This window comes from Acomys russatus, chromosome 21 (genome assembly GCF_903995435.1).
Source record: "Acomys russatus chromosome 21, mAcoRus1.1, whole genome shotgun sequence".
Taxonomy (NCBI): Eukaryota; Metazoa; Chordata; class Mammalia; order Rodentia; family Muridae; genus Acomys; species Acomys russatus.
The window spans coordinates 44591005-44611546 of NC_067157.1; the positions used below are offsets into that span (position 1 = coordinate 44591005).

The following is a 20542-nucleotide window of genomic DNA, read 5'->3' on the forward strand; positions in this document are numbered from 1 at the left end:
TTCTGCTTCTCTCACAAAAATCACATTTCTTTTTTGGCTATTCCCTTTCATACCTCTAAGATGCTCACCACATACATCATTAAGCAATGTATTATTTAGTTTTGCTTATTATTGAATTTTGAAAAATATGGTAGAATCTAGTCTTCAATGACATGTAATACCTAAATTTTCCATACTGCTTTTCAATAGGAACCACAATTTCTACAGTTTTTTCCCCCCTAAACTCTCTACATTAGGCCTTTTACTTTATCCAAACTCAAGTCAAGATCAAAGTCAGCTGCAGCAGCAAACAGCACACTGTAATGCACTTGGTGCACTTCCCACTGAAGAGACCAGTGGGCAGCAATGAGCTAGAACCACAGTGCTGGTACTGTATTTCCCACAAGCATTTGGAGGGCAGCAATATTCCTTCTTATGTGCACCTGAAAACTCTGATATGACATGTAAAGAATTGCATGCTATATAAATACACCAAAAAGAAAATCTTGACATTCAGAAACAGGAGCTTCAGAGCCATAAATCTGCTCAACGTTTCTGAAACCTGTCAAAGGCAACAGCAGCCTATTAACTATGCCCAGTGAGAAATTATCACAGCTAGGCATGGTGGCATCCAAGCTACCTGGCAGGCTGATGAGCCAAGGACATGTCACAGAAGAACATGTCTCAAAAAAAAGGAGGGGAAAAAAAAAAAAAGAAAAGAAAAAGGATCTTATAACACAAAAGAGAAAAAAATCAATAGATATCCATAAATAACAGAAAGAATAAGAAATAAGAAATAAGTTAATGGGGGCGGAGGAACGTGCCGGGGCCTAAAGAGATGGCTCAGTGGTCTCTTTCAGAGACTAATTTTGGTTCCCAGGATCCACATCAGGAAGCTCACAAACCACCTGTAACTCTCATACATAAACACATGCACACATAATTAGCTTGGCTGATACAGCTAGCCAAAGAAATGTGATTCAGTGTAGGAAATTAAATGATGAATCAGCTCAAAATAAACTATTATCCAATAACATAAAAATGCAGCCTAATAAACAATGTTTAAAAATTATATGCATACTAAGTTCTAGTAATACATGTAAATTAGAAAACCATCTCCCACTTTTCAAACTTCCTTCTTTACATTTATTTGTGTGCATCGGTGTGGTGTGCACTGGTGGGCATGAGCATGCCATGTGTACATACAGAGGACAGAGGAGTTCTTATGGGAGTTGGCTCTCTCTTGTCACCATGTGGGTTCTGGTCCTCCAACTTAGGTCATCAGACATGTCAGCAAGTATCTTTACTCACCACTGCACTAGCCCTTCCCCTTTTAAAAAAGGCACTCAGTAATTTATGGAAAACTCAAATCAATCTGCTTATTTTCATGTTATTGTATCCTACACAATGTAATCTAAGCTGGGCAGTGAGTGATGCTCACGCCTTTAATCCCAAGATGGATCTCTGAACTCAAGGCCAGCCTGGTCTACACAGTGAGTTCCAGGACAGCTAGAGCTCCATAGAAAAACTCTGTCTCAAACAAACAAACAAACAAACAAACAAACAAACGTAATCCACGAAAAAAACCTCACTAAATTTTTACCAGTTTATTATCACAAAAGTAGGTACACTTCAAAAAATGTGTTATGTAAGTTACATAACAACTATTGAGAGGCCTGGTTCTGTTAGCTCAGAGCAGGCCTGGGCCTCCACTCTTCAGAGGTGGGTTCAGTAGTTGCTGACAATGCTACAGAGAGTGGGCAGCCAACCAGAGACAGCCATGACCTGGCCAGAGAAAGGTAAATTTAAAAATGTTTTTTACTGCTGGTATAATAGGTTAAAAAAGATATACTGCCGGGCTGGAAATTTTCTGCCTCATGACCTGGCCAGAGTAGCCCATGTGTTTACTCAGTTTGCCCGGGCTTTCTACTTGAAATGATTACTTAACTCCTTTTTTAGAATTTACCATATTTTTCGGACCATAAGATATAACCCCCCCCCAAAGGGGGAGGGGGAGATTAGGGTGTGCTTTATGGTCCGATTGCTGTTTTTATTGTTTTTCTTGTTTTACTGCTCTAAAAACTGGGTGTATCTTATGATCAGGTGTGTCTTATAGTCTGAAAAGTATAGTAAATACTTGTAAAAAGAGTCTAGGAGCTCATCAAGCTCACAGGGGTCGCCAACCTGTCTCAGTGGCGATCCCAACATGCTAATGATTACCTAGCCCTCACTTAGATTTCCCCAAAAGCCTTTAAAAAGAGCCTACAATCTCACAGGGGGTTGCCAGCATGTCTGGTTGGTGACCCCAGCATGTTGGATCCTACAGACTGAAAACTCTTTGTTGCTTGCATACTATTTGAGTTTGGGGTCTTTTCTTCACCCTAACACTACTTGACCAAAATTATCATCTCACCATCTCTAGAAGAATAGCTTGAGTTTTAGCCTCTTTTTCTGCCTTTATTTCTTCTACTTCTTCAGCTGATCTTCCTTTGAAATCATCAATTTCTTCATCTGCTCCTATCCGACCACTCTGTAAAACAGAAGTTAAAAATCTGAGAATCACACACACACAACTGAGATTTACAAATACCTGGCGCTCATTTCAATTAATCCTATAGTACTCGCCAGACACGGCTTCTGACTGACTACACAATCAAAAGAAATATTTAGAGAGACACTAGTATCCAACTAAGTGTTCAGTAGAAAGGATACGTAACTTTAAAATTAAATACCAAATTCAACTGTAATTTTAGCCTCGAGAAAGCTTGTGAGCACCTTAAATTTACCCTGTAAATGCCTGGGTCTAGCCTGGCTCCAGAATGGCTTACAGGATGGCCATGCAGTTGCCCCTGACTTGTCCCCTAGAGTTGGGTGATAAGACAAACTTCCAAAGCACAGCTTACAGAAGGCTTCTGAACTAAGACTCCTGGTGGAATGTTACTAAAGAAAACCTCAAGGAAATAATGAGACAGCCACAAAAATAACCATCTCTATGGGTGAGAGAGGAATTCAAAACTTGCTCTAGATCAAACAAGATGAGCAACAGAAAGAAGTGCTTTCATACACCTGTACTGGAAGATGGTACTAGTTGGGTGCAGCGGTGCACACCTTTAGTCCCAGTATCCTTCCTCCTCCCCTTCTTCCTCCTCCTCCTCGTGGGAGGCAAAGGCAGGAGGATCTATGTGAATCTGAGACCAGCCTGGTCTACAGAGCACAATTCCAGGCCAGCCAGCGCTCCATAGTGAGACAGTGTCTCAAAAGAAAAGAAACAATGCCAAGGTTCTACTTACATCTAATTGTTCCTTTGTAGGTTCTGGTGACCGATCAGGAATTAATAAATCAGGAGGGTCATCAAATGGATCATCTAAAATCACTGTATGATTTATCCTTACAAAACAAATCCAAGAAAATGTCATATTTATTTCAGAATCCACGCTGATTTTCACAGATTTTAACATGTATTTCTAGTGCCCAAAGCCTCCACAGGTCATGGACACTACTGACTCACATTGCACTTCTACACTGAGCAACACTGTACGCCCTTTGACGTCATTGCTCTGCCTTACTTCATAGTGTGAAGTGAGCTGGGCATGATGCTGGCACCTGACAGTCCCAGCACTCAGGAAGTCTGGGGAAGAGAATCACAAGTCTGAGGCTAGCCTGAGCTAGACAGTAAGTTCCAGGTAAGCTGGACTAGAGTGAGATCCTGTCTCAAAATATGCACATGAAAAACTAAAGAGAGAAAGAAGAAAAGAAAAAAAAGTAAATTTCTAAACCTTGCTACTTCTGCCCTATTTTTTAATAATCATCCTTTAAAAAAAAAAATAAACTGAAACAAGAATAATTCTAACCAACATAACAATTAGTACAAAAGAAAAAACATCAAAGCTCCTTTTTATAAGGATTCTAAATGGTCGCATGCTGACCCATACTGGTTACTTTCAGTTGTCAACTTGACAGGATCTGGAAACACCTGGAAAGTGAGTCTGGGTTGAAGTGGTGTGTGGGCTGCCTGAGAAGTTGAGTGTGGGAGGCTGGCCCTGATCTGAATGAAAAGCAGCAGCTGAGCATGAGTAGCCCTGGCTCTGCTTCATCTCTGTGGCGCAATGTAACATGATGGCCCAAGGCCACTCTATCTGCCCCCGCTGCAGCCTTGAGCTGTGAGCTGCAGTGAACCTTTTCCTCCTCGGCTTACTTCTGTCAGAGTGTTTTATCACAGAAAAACAAGAGAAACTAAGATAATAGTCGTATGTGTGGAAGTCTCATTCAGGCCACTCTATGTTCAATACCACAGTGTGAAAACATTCCCATATGTTAAAACAGTAAAGGTAACCACACCTGATATCTTGGTATGGTACAAAATCCTTGTCCACAAAGGTCTCATTGATTTTCTTAACTATGTCCATGCCTTCTGTCACTTCGCCAAACACTGTATGGACCCCATCAAGGTAATCTAGATTTTCTCCTGTAGTAATAAGAAACTAGACCAAAAGGCACATCATAAATATTTAAAAACATATATAACTCTGTTATTTTGTCTTTTTTTTTCCCCCAGAGCTGAGGACCGAACCCAGGGCCAAGTGCTCTACCACTGAGCTAAATTCCCAACCCCGAAAAACATATATAACTCTGAAATCACTTACAAGTATAAAAACACAAACACAAGACTCTAGATTTACTGTGTCACTTCTTGTACACTTATTTTTAAAATGAAGTAAAAAACAGATTGTGTTGACATCAACAGTTGCTAAGATGTCCCCTTGATGGTTTTAACTACTTTAACTAGGTGTGGTGGTGCACAACGTGCACACAATGCCCACAGAAGCCACAAGAGGGCATCAGATGGCCTGGAACTGGAATTTCAAAGCACTGTGAGCCATCACGTGGGTGCAGGGAACTGAGCTAGATCCTCTTGAAGAACAGTTAGTGCTCTTAATTGCTGAGCCATCTGTCCTGCCCATCCCAAACCCCCAGCGCCCTTTAATATAGAAAATAAATAATTTCCTTTAATGCTTCTCCCATTACTGCGTAACTGAAAAGATAACTGCATAGGCTGCTTCCAGCTCCTCACACCCAAGCAGAACTCATCTTCCACCACGCCCTAACCTGAGAGCCATGTTGGTCACTGCCATTGTTCACCATGGACACGGTGCCTTTCTTCTTGTGCTTAATCCTTGGCACTTTTTCTGCATCAAAAAAGCTTGCTTGATCCCCATACAGTTGTCTGAAAGTACACAAAAAAGTTATAAAACTTCAGTACTCTCGAATGGAATACAGAGATTCTGTAACAGCATGACTGTGTCTCTATAAATATCCCACTGACTCAAATACTTCTTTTTTTTTTATAGGCATTGAGGGAACTTAGGGAATTACCATAGAATTTGAGCCATATTTTAACATGAAGACTAAACCACCACTGCCCGGAGGATTGTAACAAGTCTGAAACCAGCCTGGACAACAGTGAGTTCCAGGACAGCCTGGACTAGAGGGAAATCCTGACTTGTAAAACCAAATAAATAACAAAAAATGAGACAAGTGTGATGGTGCTCATCTATAATTCAACACTTAGGAGACTAAGACATAAGAATCTTGTATCTGAGCCGGGCGTGATAGCGCACGCCTTTAATCCTAGCACTCAGGAGGCAGAGGCAGGCGGATCGCTGTGAGTTCAAGGCCAGCCTGGTCTACAAAGTGAGTCCAGGATGGCCAAGGCTACACAGAGAAACCCTGTCTCAAAAAAACAAAAACAAAAACAAACAAAAAAAAAGGAATCTTGTATCTGGCCAGACAGTGGGGATGCACACCTTTAATCCCAGCACTTGGGAAGGAGAGGCAGGTACATCTCTGAGTTGAAGGCCAGTCAGATGGTCTACAGAATGACTTCCAGGCATCCAAGAATACATAGAGACCCTGTCTCAAAAAAGGAAAAAAAGAAGAAGAAAAAAAGAGAGAAAAGATTCTAAGCCAAGCCTAAGCTACACGATGAGTTCCAGACCAACCTGGGCTACAGAATAAGATCCCATCTCAAAAGCAATCAATAAAATGAACAGATAAATAAAAACAGAGGGTGGGGATACAGCTCTGTCAGCACAGTGCATGTTTAGCATGCAGAGGGTGGGGATACAGCTCTGTCAGCACAGTGCATGTTTAGCATGCAGAGGGTGGGGATACAGCTCTGTCAACACAGTGCATGTTTAGCATGCAGAGGGTGGGGATACAGCTCTGTCAGCACAGTGCATGTTTAGCATGCAGAGGGTGGGGATACAGCTCTGTCAGCACAGTGCATGTTTAGCATGCAGAGGGTGGGGATACAGCTCTGTCAGCACAGTGCATGTTTAGCATGCAGAGGGTGGGGATACAGCTCTGTCAGCACAGTGCATGTTTAGCATGCAGAGGGTGGGGATACAGCTCTGTCAGCACAGTGCATGTTTAGCATGCAGAGGGTGGGGATACAGCTCTGTCAGCACAGTGCATGTTTAGTATGCAGAGGGTGGAGATACAGCTCTGTCAACACAGTGCATGTTTAGCATGCAGAGGGTGGGGATACAGCTCTGTCAGCACAGTGCATGTTTAGCATGCAGAGGGTGGGGATACAGCTCTGTCAGCACAGTGCATGTTTAGTATGCAGAGGGTGGAGATACAGCTCTGTCAACACAGTGCATGTTTAGCATGCAGAGGGTGGGGATACAGCTCTGTCAGCACAGTGCATGTTTAGCATGCAGAGGGTGGGGATACAGCTCTGTCAGCACAGTGCATGTTTAGCATGCAGCCTGTGGGCTCCACTGCCAGCACTGTAAACCAGGTGCAGTGGTTCACGCCTCTCATCTTAGCACAAGGAAAACGGAGGCCTATTCTCAGCTTGACAGGGACTGAGTCCAAGGTCAGCGTGGGTTCCTGGTGAGCCTGTCTCTAAGTACATGCATACATACTGTCCTGGTTGTTTTTTATCTGTTTGACACAAGCTGAAGTTATCTGGGAAAGGTACCTCAATTGAGAAAATGGCTCTCCCAGATTGCCTGTACGAAGTCTACAGAACACTGTCTTGATTGATATTAATGACTGATGTAAGAGGGCCCAGGACAGGGGGGTCAGTGCCACCCTGGCAAGCAGTTCCGAGTTATATAAGAAAGCACAATGGGCAAGCCAGGAGGAGCAGCCAGAGAGAAGTGTTCCCTTATGGCTCCTGCTTCAGCCCATGCCTTAGGTTCCAGCACTGACTTCCTCTAGTGATCAAAGAAACAAACCCTTTCCTTTCCAAGTTGTTTTTGATCATGATGTTTTATCACAATAGAAAGCCTAACGAAAATACATAAGAACTTACCCAAATATAGACTCCCCTCCACGGCCAGTCCCTGTAGGATCGCCTGTTTGTATGATAAAATCCCTCTGTAATATAAAGAGTCTTTGTTAATTCGCAGTTTGCTACATTTCCAACAGCAAAGAGCATGACTAATGTCTACCAACTTACCTGTACATTGTGAATAAGGCAATAGTTGTAATATTTTATTTTGCACAACTTCAGAAAATTCAAGCAAGCTGAAACAAAGTGAAAACTAAATTTACTACAGGAAAGCAAATTTTCAGTTTTAATCAAATTTGCAAAAGCATAATTACTACAATTTATCTCTACGTTTGCGTGTTTTTTGTTTTTTTGTTTTTTTCCAAGACAGGATTTCTCTGTGTAGCCTTGGCTAGCGTAAACTTGCTTTGTAGACCAGGCTGACCTCGAACTCACAGAGATCTGCCTGCCTCTGCCTCCTGAGTACTGGGATTAGAGTTGTGAGCCTCCACACCCAGCTTAAATTTGCATTTTTATTAAAAGAAAACAAATGTTTCTGTGAGGTGGCTTAGTAGGTAAAGGTGCTCGCTGCTAAACCCAAAAACCTGAGTTTGAGCCACAGATCCTACATGGCAGAAAGAGAGAACCAAGTACCCAAAGTTACCCTGACCTCTGCGGGCATGTTGTGGCACACACTCATCCATATCCACACAAGAAGTAAATACTTTTAAAAAGTAAATCTAAATCTATTTTAAGTCTTTTTAAAAATCAACTTCTCAGCTGGGAGTAGCGGTGCACGCCTTTAATCCCAGCACTCAGGAGGCAGAGGGCAGATAGAGCTTTGTGAGTTTGAGGCCAGCCTAGCTGCAGAGTGAATCCAGGACAGCCAAGGCTACACAGAGAAACTCTGTCTCTGGGGGGGGGGGGGGAAGTCAACTTCTCCCTTGAGGGTGTGGCTACTAGTAGGTCTCCCATGCTGTAGTGGACATATTCTAGGAGCTACGGAAGGTGTTGAAGAAGCTACAAAGATTTATATGACCATACTTCTTTTTCTCTTCTTTTTTTGGTTTTTTGAGACAGGGTTCCTCTGTGTAGCCCTGGCCATCCTTGACACTTTGTAGACCAGGCCAGCCTCGAACTCACAGTGACCCACCTGCCTCTGCTTCCCGAGTGCTAGGATTACCGGCATGAGCCATTGCACCTGGTTTATATGCCCATATTTCATTGTATAGTATACATGGATGAAATCCTCAAAACTAAGGAAAATTATTATTAAAATAAGAAAAATTAAAAGGTGTAATATATATTTAATATCATTTTGTTTTATGACCTTTTAGACATCAGAGTTAATGTTGGAAATTAACAATTATTTAGTCATCACTCAGTTTTTAGGAGAAGAGATACAGGATAATGCTATAGTGAAAAGGAAATCTAGCAGAATAGATGAAAATGAATACAGATCATATAAGTTAAATTAGAGAAAATCAGTTATCTATGGGACTTTTTATTTGTTGTACAATTAGTGTAAAGTATTTCACAGACCAGGGTGTATGTAGCTCAGGTATAGTAATTACTACACATTCCTGATGCCCTGAGTTCAATCCCCAGCAGCACCACACTAAGGGGGCTTTGCAAAGCCCTTTACTTCAGGAACAATCTTCCTCATATTCACTAAACATCTGCTGTGCACCTCTGCGGTGGTATGAATTAGAGATGTCCTCCATGGTCAGGTATCTGAGTACTGGTCCTCAGCTGGGGCACTGTTTGAGGAAGCTATTGATTTTTAGGATGGGAGCCTCGCCACAGGAAATTCATCTGGAGGCAGAGTGTTCCTAGCCTCACCCCACTTCTAGTTCACTCTCCTTGCTTGGTGTACTCTGTTAAAGATGTGATCTCACAGCTGCCTAATCTATCTGATGTATTTTGATGCTATTTACTGCTTGCTGTCTCTGTGACCCACCTTTTGACCACTAAAAGGCCAAACACACACCTGGGCAAGGCAAAGGAGAGAGGTGTGGCTAAAGTTCCCAGGCTTAGGGAGACAGAGGAATCCTGGGAGAATGGAGAGACTTGAGGAGAGAAGAGAGGAAGGCCGCCATGGGTTAGATGGAAGAGAAACACGTGGCCGGCATGGCTGGAAGATTCGGCCCAGATGAAGAACATTAGCAAGTATTTGGGATTATGGATGGGAGGTAGCTTGGTAGAAATTATTAGAAGCAGATGGCATGGGACTGGGGCAGGTATCCCATACCTACCCCACTATGAGAAGTAGTTTAGGGGATTAATATCTGCCCTGTCCCAGGTTAACTAAAGCTATTTTAAAATATAACAGGTGTCTGTGTCTTGATTGATTGCTAGCCAGGCATACTGATAATGATAATTTAAAAACAAGAGTCCCTCCTCTCTCTCTCTCTCTCTCTCTCTCTCACACACACACACACACACACACACACAGAGAGAGAGAGAGAGAGAGAGAGAGACAGACAGACAGACAGACAGACAGAGACAGAGACAGATTTTTTAAAAGATGAGGCCAGGCAGTGGTGGCACTTGCCTTTAATCCTAGCATTCATTAAGCAAAAGAAAAGTGAATCTGAATATGTACCTACTGTCTGGAAAGTCTACATATAACTAGGTGCCAGTCACTCTCTTCAAATATACACACACAAGCAGGTATTTTTTGGTGTCCCAAACTTCCTCTGCAGAAGCCCCTGCTAACTAACAATGTGATACCCCTACCTCCACTTCAGGAGCACATAGCTCTGCGGAAAGGGCTCCATTCATCACGTAAAGTGCAGCTCTACGTGCAGACTGTCAAAGGAGCTCAAGGGGGAAATGCAAAGTCACAAGATAACAATACCATTCCACAGAGCATCCTTTCAACCCTCGGATCCAGCTGCCCTCAGGCACCCGAGCCTATCCCAGTACTAAAGGGCAAATGAGCACTTTAAGCTCTTCTGAGCTGCATCTATATCACTTGACGGAGTATTAGGTAAAACAACATGTTCCTATGCATTACTCACCACATGAGGCTCTCCCCCACCCCCAGGGTTTTACTGTGTAGCCCTGACTGTCCTGGAACTCACCCTATAGCCCAAGCTGGCCTGGAATTGACAGAGATCAGCCTCCTGAGTGCTGGCATTAAAAGCATGTGCCACCACCGCCTGGCTTGCACCAGGTACTAAGATAATGGAGACATTAAGGCACAGTCCCTGCTCTCCTTGCAACACATTACTGCGAGGGGACAACCACGCACATGTCCTAATAAAATGAGTGCCGTTGCGATTCATAAAACCACTGCAGAGGGCCGGCATGGTGGGGCACGCCTTTAATCCCAGCACTTGGGAGGCAGAGGCTGGTGGATCGCTGTGAGTTCGAGGCCAGCCTGGTCTACAAAGTGAGTCCAGGACAGCCAAGGCTACACAGAGAGACCCTGTCTCAAAAAACAAACAAACAAAAAAAGAATAAATAAACACTGCAGACAGAAGAAACAAATTAACTTTGCTTGACCTTCTGCGTGTTGCAAAGAAGTGCACGTGCTTTCTCTGAGATCTGAACGGTCAGGAAGTTCTTAGAAGGACATGAGTGGACAGAAACGTGAGCAGTGGCAACAGTAAGAAAATGAAAGGCTTCAGGAGAAAGTCAAGTGTCTGCGGGTGGAGGGGAGAGACGGTTGAGCGTGGGAGAAGGTGTTTGGGGCAGGAGGCACTCCCTGCGGTACTGCAGCTCCTTTCATTCTCTGCTGATCTGTACATTCCGCAGGGGAAGGACACTGATTGTAGTTTATCTCCCCTGGCTTCTCGATTCTTCCAATGGACACATTCTCCTCACAGCTGCCTATTATCACTCCAAGGCAACTGTGCCATACCGTGAACCTGCCAACACTGTGTCCATCAGCAAGGGACACAAGACGATTAAGGACCCGACCTCCAGTATCGGACCTGACTGGAAGTCAGTGGCAGCTCTTTCACTCCATATACCAACTCGGTCCAGGCAAGCCAACTTTCTTGCTATTTCCAGAAAAACTCCAAACTGCTAAGAAAGTCTTAACTGCCAGTCATCTCCGAAAAGTTTCGTTTTCTTGCTTGGCTTCTTCCCACTCCGCTAGGGAAGACACACTCACCTGTGTCCCACAGCAGCGTACACAATCCTTCTACTAGGACTCTTAAGTTCAAATTGGAACTCGCTTCGTTTTCCTTCGATGAAAAATCTGACGCCTAAACTCTAACTGACCCTTGGCGCCTTGCTGACTATTCGCACAGGGAGACACCAGGTGTCATGTAAGCAGAAGGGATGCGACGGCCACTCTTCCAAAGACCAGACACACCCTACCTGCTATCAGCCAGGCAAATGATGACACGCCACGCGGTATTTAAGTCTTTTCATCTCACGAGTAAAGAAAGCACAGCGGAGCCACCGAAAGCTATGGGCATCGCCTATGCAGGCCACCTCACCCAACCCCACACGCCAAAGTCCTTCAAAAAGGACCACGGCGGGGACACACAAACACACACTCGCCAGATTTTCTAGCCAAGGCCCACTATGAAACGGAGCTCCAGGCCGAAACAGCGAAAGGAAGGGAGCTTGGGTAGAGTGTCCATGGCCCCGCCAGGGCGTGAAGGACGCGGGCCTCACCTCGCGGCCGCTCTTCCGTGTACAGGTCGATGACCACGTCGCCCAGAGTAGTCTCCAAGAGAACCGCCATGGCGCCGGCTTCTTGGGAACAAACACCCGGCAATGACAGGCGCAACCAGCGCGCACCTACGCCTTACGTCACGATCAACGCGACTCTGCGACGCTCGTGGCGTCATCCGTGGGCGTCCTCGCCCACCTTGGAGGCACAACTTCCGGCAGCCCGCTGGGCGGGCCCTTTGGCAGGGAATTTTTTGTTGTTTTTTTGTTTTAATCCTGCAAATGAGCCTGACGTGGTGGTGCACACCTTTAATCCCAGCACTCGGGAGACAGAGGCAGGTGATCTCTGTGAGTTCGAGGCCAGCCTAGATTACAGAGCGAGTCCAGGACAGCCAAGGCTACATAGAGAAACCCCTGTCTCGAAAAACCAAACAAACAAACAAAAAAACCCTGCAAGGCAGGGCTGTACTTGGTTTAGCAGCTCAGAGAGTTTTTGTGGGACAAATTAGAATACAATAAGCTTCAGTCTTATTTTGGGATATATATATATATATATATATATATATATATATATATATATATATATATAATTTTAATTTCTTAAATATTTACTTACAGGTAGGGTGCCTGCGGGACAGCCTGCGAGTGTGTGTGTCCTAGGAGTGGCTTTCAAATCGTTGGGCCTCCGAGCCATCCGTCTAACCCTTAAATTTCTCCTTATTAATATTTTAACTTAGGAGACTTAACAAAGCTTCCCCTTTTCTGGATGCTGATAACATGATTCCATGTGTTAGTGCACTCTTTTCTAGCCAAGCATTTTACTTACACTTAGGTCGTTTTAATGTGTATTTGTGAAAATCAGAGATATGATTTGACAGGTCATAGGCATATCCAAGAAGGTGAGAAAGGGCTTTCTAAAGGTAAACTTTTTTTTTTTTAATGTTACTTGAAACAATTCCATGGCTAGAATATACCAAGCAGGTGTATTCCTTAATTTCCAAGGAAATTAGAAAACAGAAGTTGGTTAAAAAAAAAAAAAATACACACACACACACATATATATGTATATATATATTCATATGAGTTTATTTACAGCCTGGTCCCATGTAGAAGGGTCTAATCCAAAACCCTATGCCTGTGGCCATCTTATAGTTCAGAAAATCATGGGAGAAGGTCTAGAACACATGTAGATTTAGCTGTGCAGGAGGTTAGTCAGCCACTGGATTTATTTGTTCCTTTTTTTTTTTTTTTTTTTTTTTGGTTTTTCGAGACAGGGTTTCTCTATGTAGCCTTGGCTGTCATGTCATGGACTCACTTTGCAGACCAGGCTGGCCTCGAACTCACAGCGATCCGCCTGCCTCTGCCTCCCGAGTGCTGGGATTAAAGGCGTGCGCCACCACCAATAAAGCTATATTAAATAACTCTATTTTCTCTACTTTTCACTTTTTTGTTTGTTTTGTTTTTTGAGATGGGGTTTCTCTGTATAACAGCTCTGACTGTCCTGGAACGCCCTCTGTAGTCCAGGCTGGCCTCAAACTCACGGAGATCCACCTGCCTCTGCCTCCCAAGTGCTGGGATTAAAAGGTGTGTGCCATCACCACCGGGCTTTCACTATTATTTATCTCTTCCATTGATATAGTTTGGATGGAAGACTGAACATTTCTTGTTTGAGCTGGAAGAAAACGAACTTATCTTCAAATAAATTTAATAGCAGTACAGCGTATACCTTGCATGTGTGAGTCTCCATTTTCAAACTCCAGTACCAAAACAAGTATTCAGATCTGGTTTTGCTTTAAAAAAAAAATCAACTCCATAAGATGTCTAAAAACAAAACGAAAATCTATGTCCATGTTCTTACGTTCTTTACTTTGGTTGGCAGTACTGAGATGTTAATTTCATTAACTTTTCCTGAAATCTCAATGGACTCTTGGAACAGCAGAGCTTCTCAGGAGAGAGAGGAGGGCAAATATAATAGTCAGCACAGTAGGACAGGAGCATTCATCTTGTTAACAATAAGATTGAGTTTCTCGTCTGACTCTCACATGAACTCTGGTGCCCCTTTTCTGACCATGTCCCCCGGATGGGGAGACCTGGTGGCACTCAGAGGAAGGATAGCAAGTTACCAAGAAGAGACTTGATATTCTGAGAGCATATATAGGGGGAGGAAGTCTCCCTCAGTCACAGACATAGGGGAGGGGAGAAGGGGAGAAATGGGAGGGAGGGAAGAATGGGAGGAAACGGGGGAAGGGCTAACAATCGAGATGTAATATGAATAAATTAATAAAAAAAAAAGATTGAGTTTCTCAGGCTGATATGATGGCTCAGTGGCTAAAAACACTTGCCGCAAAGGCTGGCAGCCTGAGTTTGGACCTTTGGAACCCACAAGCTAAAAGAGATCCAATTCCCAAGTGCCACCCTCTGACCTCCATGTGCACACCATATCCATGCATGCTCACGCTCTTTTTTTTTTTTTTTTTTTTTTCTTCTTCTTCTTCCTTAAGAGTTTTTTGGGGGCTGTGGAGATGGCTTAGTGGTTACAAGCACTGACTGCTCTTCCAAAGGACCCAGTTCAACACCTCATATGCCCATGGCCACTTACAACCATCTGTGACGCCAGTCTCAAGGGATTGCGCGCCCTCCTCTGGCTTCTACAGGTACTGCATGCTCATGGTGCACAGGAAGTCATGTAGGGGAAACACCTACACTCGTAAAATAAAAATAATTTGTGAAAAATTTCTCAAAGGATGGCACACTAAGGACTTTGTGGGGGAGCTGTGGGAGAGGGGCTGGAGATGAACCTCGGTTGATAGGATGATTGCCTTGCACAGCCTAGGTTAAGGTTTCTAGCACCACATAAACTAGCAATGAGAGCGCACGTCTATGATCCCAGCACTCAAGTTGTGGAAGCAGGAGAAGCAGGAGAAGCAGTTGAAGATCACAGTCACTATGCAGCAAGTAAAACAAACCTGGGATGCATGAGGCCCCGCCTCAAAACCAAACAGTTGAATCAGACCTGCACAGCATTCAGTGAACTGAAAACCTGATAGGAACTAAAGTATACACAGGAACTTACATACAGACACCTGAGCAGCACACGAGACCTTAGCAACAGCTACACAGGGGCAGGGTCAACATTTACAACCAGTATCCTGAAGGAATTGGCAGAGGTGTGACAAGGCCTGGGAATCCATCTGTGAAACACTGCTCACTAACTGGGGCACCACTGGTAATCTGATCATCCTAAGGAAGATTCCCTGTACAGAGGAATGCCCGAGCTGTGAAACAGGATTCCAGCGCTTAGGAATGGAATGCAAGGCAATCCAGAAGAGAGGCAGCGATCAGGCCAGTCTGGTTTGTCTTGTTGGGGTTTTGTTTGGTTTTCCTTTTTTCGAGACACAGTCTCTCTGTGTAGCCTTGGCTGTCCTGGACTCACTTTGTAGACCAGGTTGGCCTCGAACTCACATTGATCTGCCTGCATCTCCATTCCTGAGTGCTGGGACTAAAGGTGGGTGCCTCCATGTCTGGCTCAGGCTAGTCTGTATGTTTATATTTCAGTCCAGCTCTTCTCCTTCCACATCTACACTGTTAAATATCTATACCATTTTATTTAATATTATTATTATTTGTTTGGCGGTTTTTTGTTTTTTGTTTTGTTTTTTGGTTTTTTGAGGCAGGGTTTCTCTATGTTATTCTGGCTGTCCTAGACTAGCTTTGTAGACCAGGCTGGCCTCGAACTCACAGTGATCCGCCTGCCTCTGCCTCCCGAGTGCTGGGATTAAAGGCATGTGCCACCATACCCGGCATCCATGCCATTTTAGGATGCCAGCTCTAGCCCACTCTTTCTTGCCCTATATCCTTGCCCTCACTGTATTCCCTGAGTGGTGCTCCACAGGGACAGCCGCAGCCTGCCTCTACCCCGTGAGGTACTAGCCTGAGATGGCACAGCAGGACCTGTCACAGTGATGGAACTTCCCTAAGTGGCTCTGAAGTAATGGCGCCTCAGCCAAAGTCTCCTTGGCCAGGACGTCTGCCTGCCCCATACAGGAAAAGGTGAAGGAAAAAAAAAAAAAAAAAAAAAAGCCACCAATCCCTGAGCTTCCCAAGTTCAGGACGTGAAATTCCACCAATCCTCACCCTGAAAAATCTCTGCCCCGGAAAGCTCCGCACCCTAAGAAATCTTTAAGCCCTGCTTACCATTCAATTCCCTGTTGCTTCTCCCAGGAGCAGAGGCAATCTCTCCTAGGTTTTTCCTTTCCAATAAGTTTCCTATGTGAGGTTTGCTGTGCAGTATGACTTCATGGCGTTGTTATATGTTCACCAGAGCAGAGCTGAGCAGAACTGTTGCACCCCAGCAGGGCAGAGCCACAACACTTCCCACACTCCTGTTTTCCTTCGCTCCTTATTTCCGTTGACTTTACCCTCCCCCAGAGAACATATTGTGGTGTGATCTGCAGAGTCTCTGTTCCACAGTCTTCAGAGAGACAGTGTTGTTTATGTTATCTGATAGTTTGTAAATAGATATTTTGTACGCAGTTCAGAAAATAAAGTTATCTCGCTAAGCTAGTAGGTTTTTACCTCAGTTTATGTCTCCTGTGTCTTTATTGGTATGCATATTAGATAATTAAAACAGTCACGGACTCCAAGATTGCATTTAAAAGCAAAACAAAACAAAATATCAAAGGCCAGGTGGTGTTGGTATACACCTTTAATCCCAGTACTGGGTAAACAGAGGCCAGTATGGTCTACAGAGCCCGTTCTAGGGTAGCCAGGGCTACACACTACACACAGAGAAACTGTCTCAAAAATAAAAATAAAAATTTAAAAAAGGATCTCCTATTTGTTGCCCCCAAAGATAGAACTGAGAAACAGTGGAGTTGAATGACACCATAGATCAAGCAGGCTTGACAAATTAGAAGGTTCCGTTATACACTACAGAATACCCTTCTCAGGAGACTGTAGAACTTTCTCTAGAATAGATCATAGGTAAGGACACAAATCAGGTGTCAACAAATACAGAAAAATTGAAATAATGTTTTATACTATATTTGGCTATAGTGGAATAAAAACTAGAAAGCAAGAGAAACTGCGGAAAATCCACATAGCAGAAACTAGAACAATGGAATATGAATGAATTGCGGAGAAAACAAATTAAGGAGATTCCCCCCCCCCCCATTCCTAATGTAGATCTAAAGCTATCTTAAAAGGGGGAGGGAGGTACTAAGTCTTTTTAAAAGTCAACTTCTCAGCTAGGTGTGGTAGTGCACACTTTTAATCCCAGCTCTTGGGAGGCAGAGGCAGGCAGATGGCTGTGAGTTCGAGGCCAGCCTGGTCTACAAAGGGGAAGAAGGGAGCAGAAGGGATGTAAGAGGTGAAGGAAGGGTGAGGGGGCAGTGTGGGCTGCTGTCTTTTAGGTGTGACATGGCTGTAGCATTGTCCATCTTGTGGTAGCTGTGACTGTTTGCACAAGTTTGGACCCATAAACACTCTATCATGAAAGAGAAGGGGCCACCTCTCCCTGAGGACTTACATGTAGTTAATGATTACAGGAGAAGGAGACAGCATTTTCGTTAGTGTTTGAGGCAGGCTCCTTATGTGACTACCTTCTTTAAAAAATAGTTATCTGTGGGGCTGGAGAGATGGCTCAGAGTTTAAAGGCACTGACTGCTCTCCCAGAGGTCCTGAGTTCAATTCCCAGCAACCACATGGTGGCTCACAGCCATATATAATGTGATCTGATGCCCTCTTCTGGCCTGCAGGTGTACATGCCGGCAGAGCACTGTACACATAATAATAAATAAATAAATCTTTAAAAAAGTATTTATCTGTATGCATGTGTCTGTGCTCTGTGAGTGTCAGTGTATACACACATCTCTGTGCAAGTATCCATAGAATCCAGAAGAGCGCTGGATCCCTTGGAGCTGGCGCTACGCGGGTATTTATGGGATCTTCCTGACATGAATACTGTGATCCAATGTCCACCTGAAGATTGAGCAACAGTTCCTCTTAACTGCTGAGGTCCACCCAGCCCATGACTAAGAATATTTAAGCAGCAATAACAGGTATGCCCACACATGTGCACTTCTAGAAGGGCCTTTGTAATAACTGAAAATACTAGACTTTGGTCACTGTCAACTTGACATGGCCTAGAATCCTCGTTTTTGAGTCGCTTTGGGGCCTAGGAACAGCAGAACCTTGAAGGACAGATCACCTTCTTGATGAGGCCACACTCTGGAGCAGAGGTGGTCATCCTGTAGAAACCAGCATTATTCTCACGTGGGATGTGACAACGGCAGTAAGAATGTCTTTGGATCGCTTTGCAGAACCAGAACTGAGACAGTGGCAAGACCACACCTTGACCGGAAGTGTTTTTGCATTCTTTGTCCCAAGTGTCCTAATTCTTCCTCTGTTTCAATCCAAAGCACATGTCAGTACCCTGGAGACTGACTTGGAGATCATTAGAGCCTTTTATTTGTCCTTCGTCCCAGTTTGGCCATACTGAACATATATCTTCTCTTTGCTTTTCAATATTAGAGACTGGTGGCCAAACCTAAAACTCCAGTTATTAAAAACAGACACACAATGTCTTGAATTGTAATCATATATTAGATTGTTGTGAGGGTTAAATATACAGAAAGCATTTAAGCAAAATTACATAATACATATCGACTGATACAAAGACATTTCTTTTTTAGAGCCTTATTATTTTGCGTATGTCTGGGGCAGTGTGTGCCATGGCACACAGAGGACAGTTTTGCAGAGACAGTTTGTTCCTTCCATCTTTACATGGATTCTGGATATGAAACTCAAGTTACCAGGGTTGGTCGGCAAGCACCTATGCTATGCTAGCTGAGCCATCTTGCAGCCCTACAATAATATTTCTATTATTAATTATTTATATGAATATCATCACTAGGTCTAATACAATTTATTTCTAGCCAGGTATGGTGGAGCACACCTTTAATCTTAGCACTTGAGTGGCAGAGACCAGCCATCCTGGTCTACATAGAGTTCCAAGTGAACTAGAGCTACATAGTGAGACCCTACCTCAACAAACAGAACAGAACAAAACAAAAAACCTCCAGAAACCAAAAACTTTTACTTTTAAACACTTCAACAATAGGGATACAGTAAAAGTAGTTTTAAAAACGTCTCAGAAAAGCCGGGTATGGTGGTGCATGCCTTTAATCCTAGTACTCTGGAGGCAGAGGCAGGTGGATTTCTTTGAGTTCGAGGACAGTCTGGACTACAAAGGGAGTCCCAGGACCTGTTTCAAAACAAACTTCGAAGTTTGTCTTAGATTGTATCACTATTGCCTATGATGGAGCGCCATGACCAGAGTAGGCTGGAGAGGGAAGGGTTTACATGGCTTATGTGTCCCCATCTACAGTCCCTCACTGGAGGGAGTCAGGACAGGAAACCAACAGGGCAGGAATCCGGAGGCAGGAGCTGATGCAGAGGCCATGGAGAGGTGCTGCTTACTGGCTTGTCCCCGACTGCTTGCTCAGCCTGCTTTCCTACAGAACCCAGGACCAGCAGCCCAGGGATGGCACCGCCTGCAATGGGCTGCCCATTCCCCATCAATCAGGAATGAAGAAAATGCCCTACGGTACAGCCCCATCTTATGGAGGCATTTTCTTAATTTAGGTTACCTCCTCTCAGGTGGCTTTAGTTTGTGTCAGATTGGCATAATTCTATCCCAAAACAACAACAAAAAAATATGGCTTTGCTTTCTGGCTCTTTCCTGGGAATCTTTGTGAAGTTTAAAAATATGTAGTTGGTCAACTCTGGAAAACACTGAGTAGAATGCGTTGTACCCAAAGCCCGTGACTCACTCTGTCTCAAAAATTGCAACCAGACACAGAGCATTTCCAGGATTTCCCTTTGGTGCCAAGCTGGCTTTGTATCACAGGAAACGCTAACTTCAAGTTTTGATTGTGAAATGATGGAAATAACTGAAATTTTTTTTTTTAATTTAAAGAAGCAGATGTATCCATATTTGGGTTCAAGAGGTCTTATTAATGATCAATTAAAGGCTCAATCTGTGTTTTGCATACTTCACTTTCTTTCTCTCTTTCTCTTTTTCATACCTCATTTTCTCTTAGACGTTTCAAAGAATTTTCTGCTTCAAAGATCAGAATTCATCAAATGTGTACCCAACCAGACTGGCTGGATATATTAGGTAAATTGAACCCTTGGACGGGTTTTGTGCCCAAATAAATGCAGTTAACGTGAGCTGACTCAAAAGAAGATCAAAGTGCATGCTGCACTCATACTGATGGCTTGTTAGTCATGTAAGCAACTGCCAAGTTAATTCTTGATTTTGCATATTAATGTGAAGGTCAGGTGGATTAAACAAGTTTTCTGCTGGATGGGAGTAGAACTTTCCGATAAGGTACGCTCAAAGTTGGCGGGGTTTAGGAGGTGAGAGGGTGGCCCACGTCCGTAATTCCAGAGCTGAGGTGGAAGCAGCAGGTTCAGAAATTCAAGGCACGAAACGAATTTTACCTGTCACCCCACCAAAGTGCCTGGACTACAGTCTCAAAGTTGACTCCGCCCATTTGACGTCAAAGGCGTACGCAATCCCTGAAGCTCAGCCGGCCCTCCCTACGGCCCCGCCCCTCCGTCGGCCCTACCCCTCTCCGGGCAGCCACG

General features: G+C 44.0%; 1 protein-coding gene across 1 annotated transcript in view; it reads right to left on the reverse strand.

The window, feature by feature from the left end:
• The window catches only part of Ppil4 (peptidylprolyl isomerase like 4), a 31166-nt gene extending 19130 nt beyond the window's left edge, over positions 1–12036 (reverse strand). The window contains exons 1-7 of the mRNA XM_051164157.1: positions 11894–12036; positions 7448–7515; positions 7301–7365; positions 5086–5203; positions 4318–4460; positions 3270–3366; positions 2393–2509 (exon numbers count right to left, since the gene is read on the reverse strand). Of these exons, the coding sequence (XP_051020114.1) occupies positions 2393–2509; positions 3270–3366; positions 4318–4460; positions 5086–5203; positions 7301–7365; positions 7448–7515; positions 11894–11963 (678 nt within the window). The 5' untranslated portion in view covers positions 11964–12036. The remainder of the gene's footprint in view (positions 1–2392; positions 2510–3269; positions 3367–4317; positions 4461–5085; positions 5204–7300; positions 7366–7447; positions 7516–11893) is intronic.
• Between the last annotated feature and the right edge of the window lie 8506 nt (positions 12037–20542).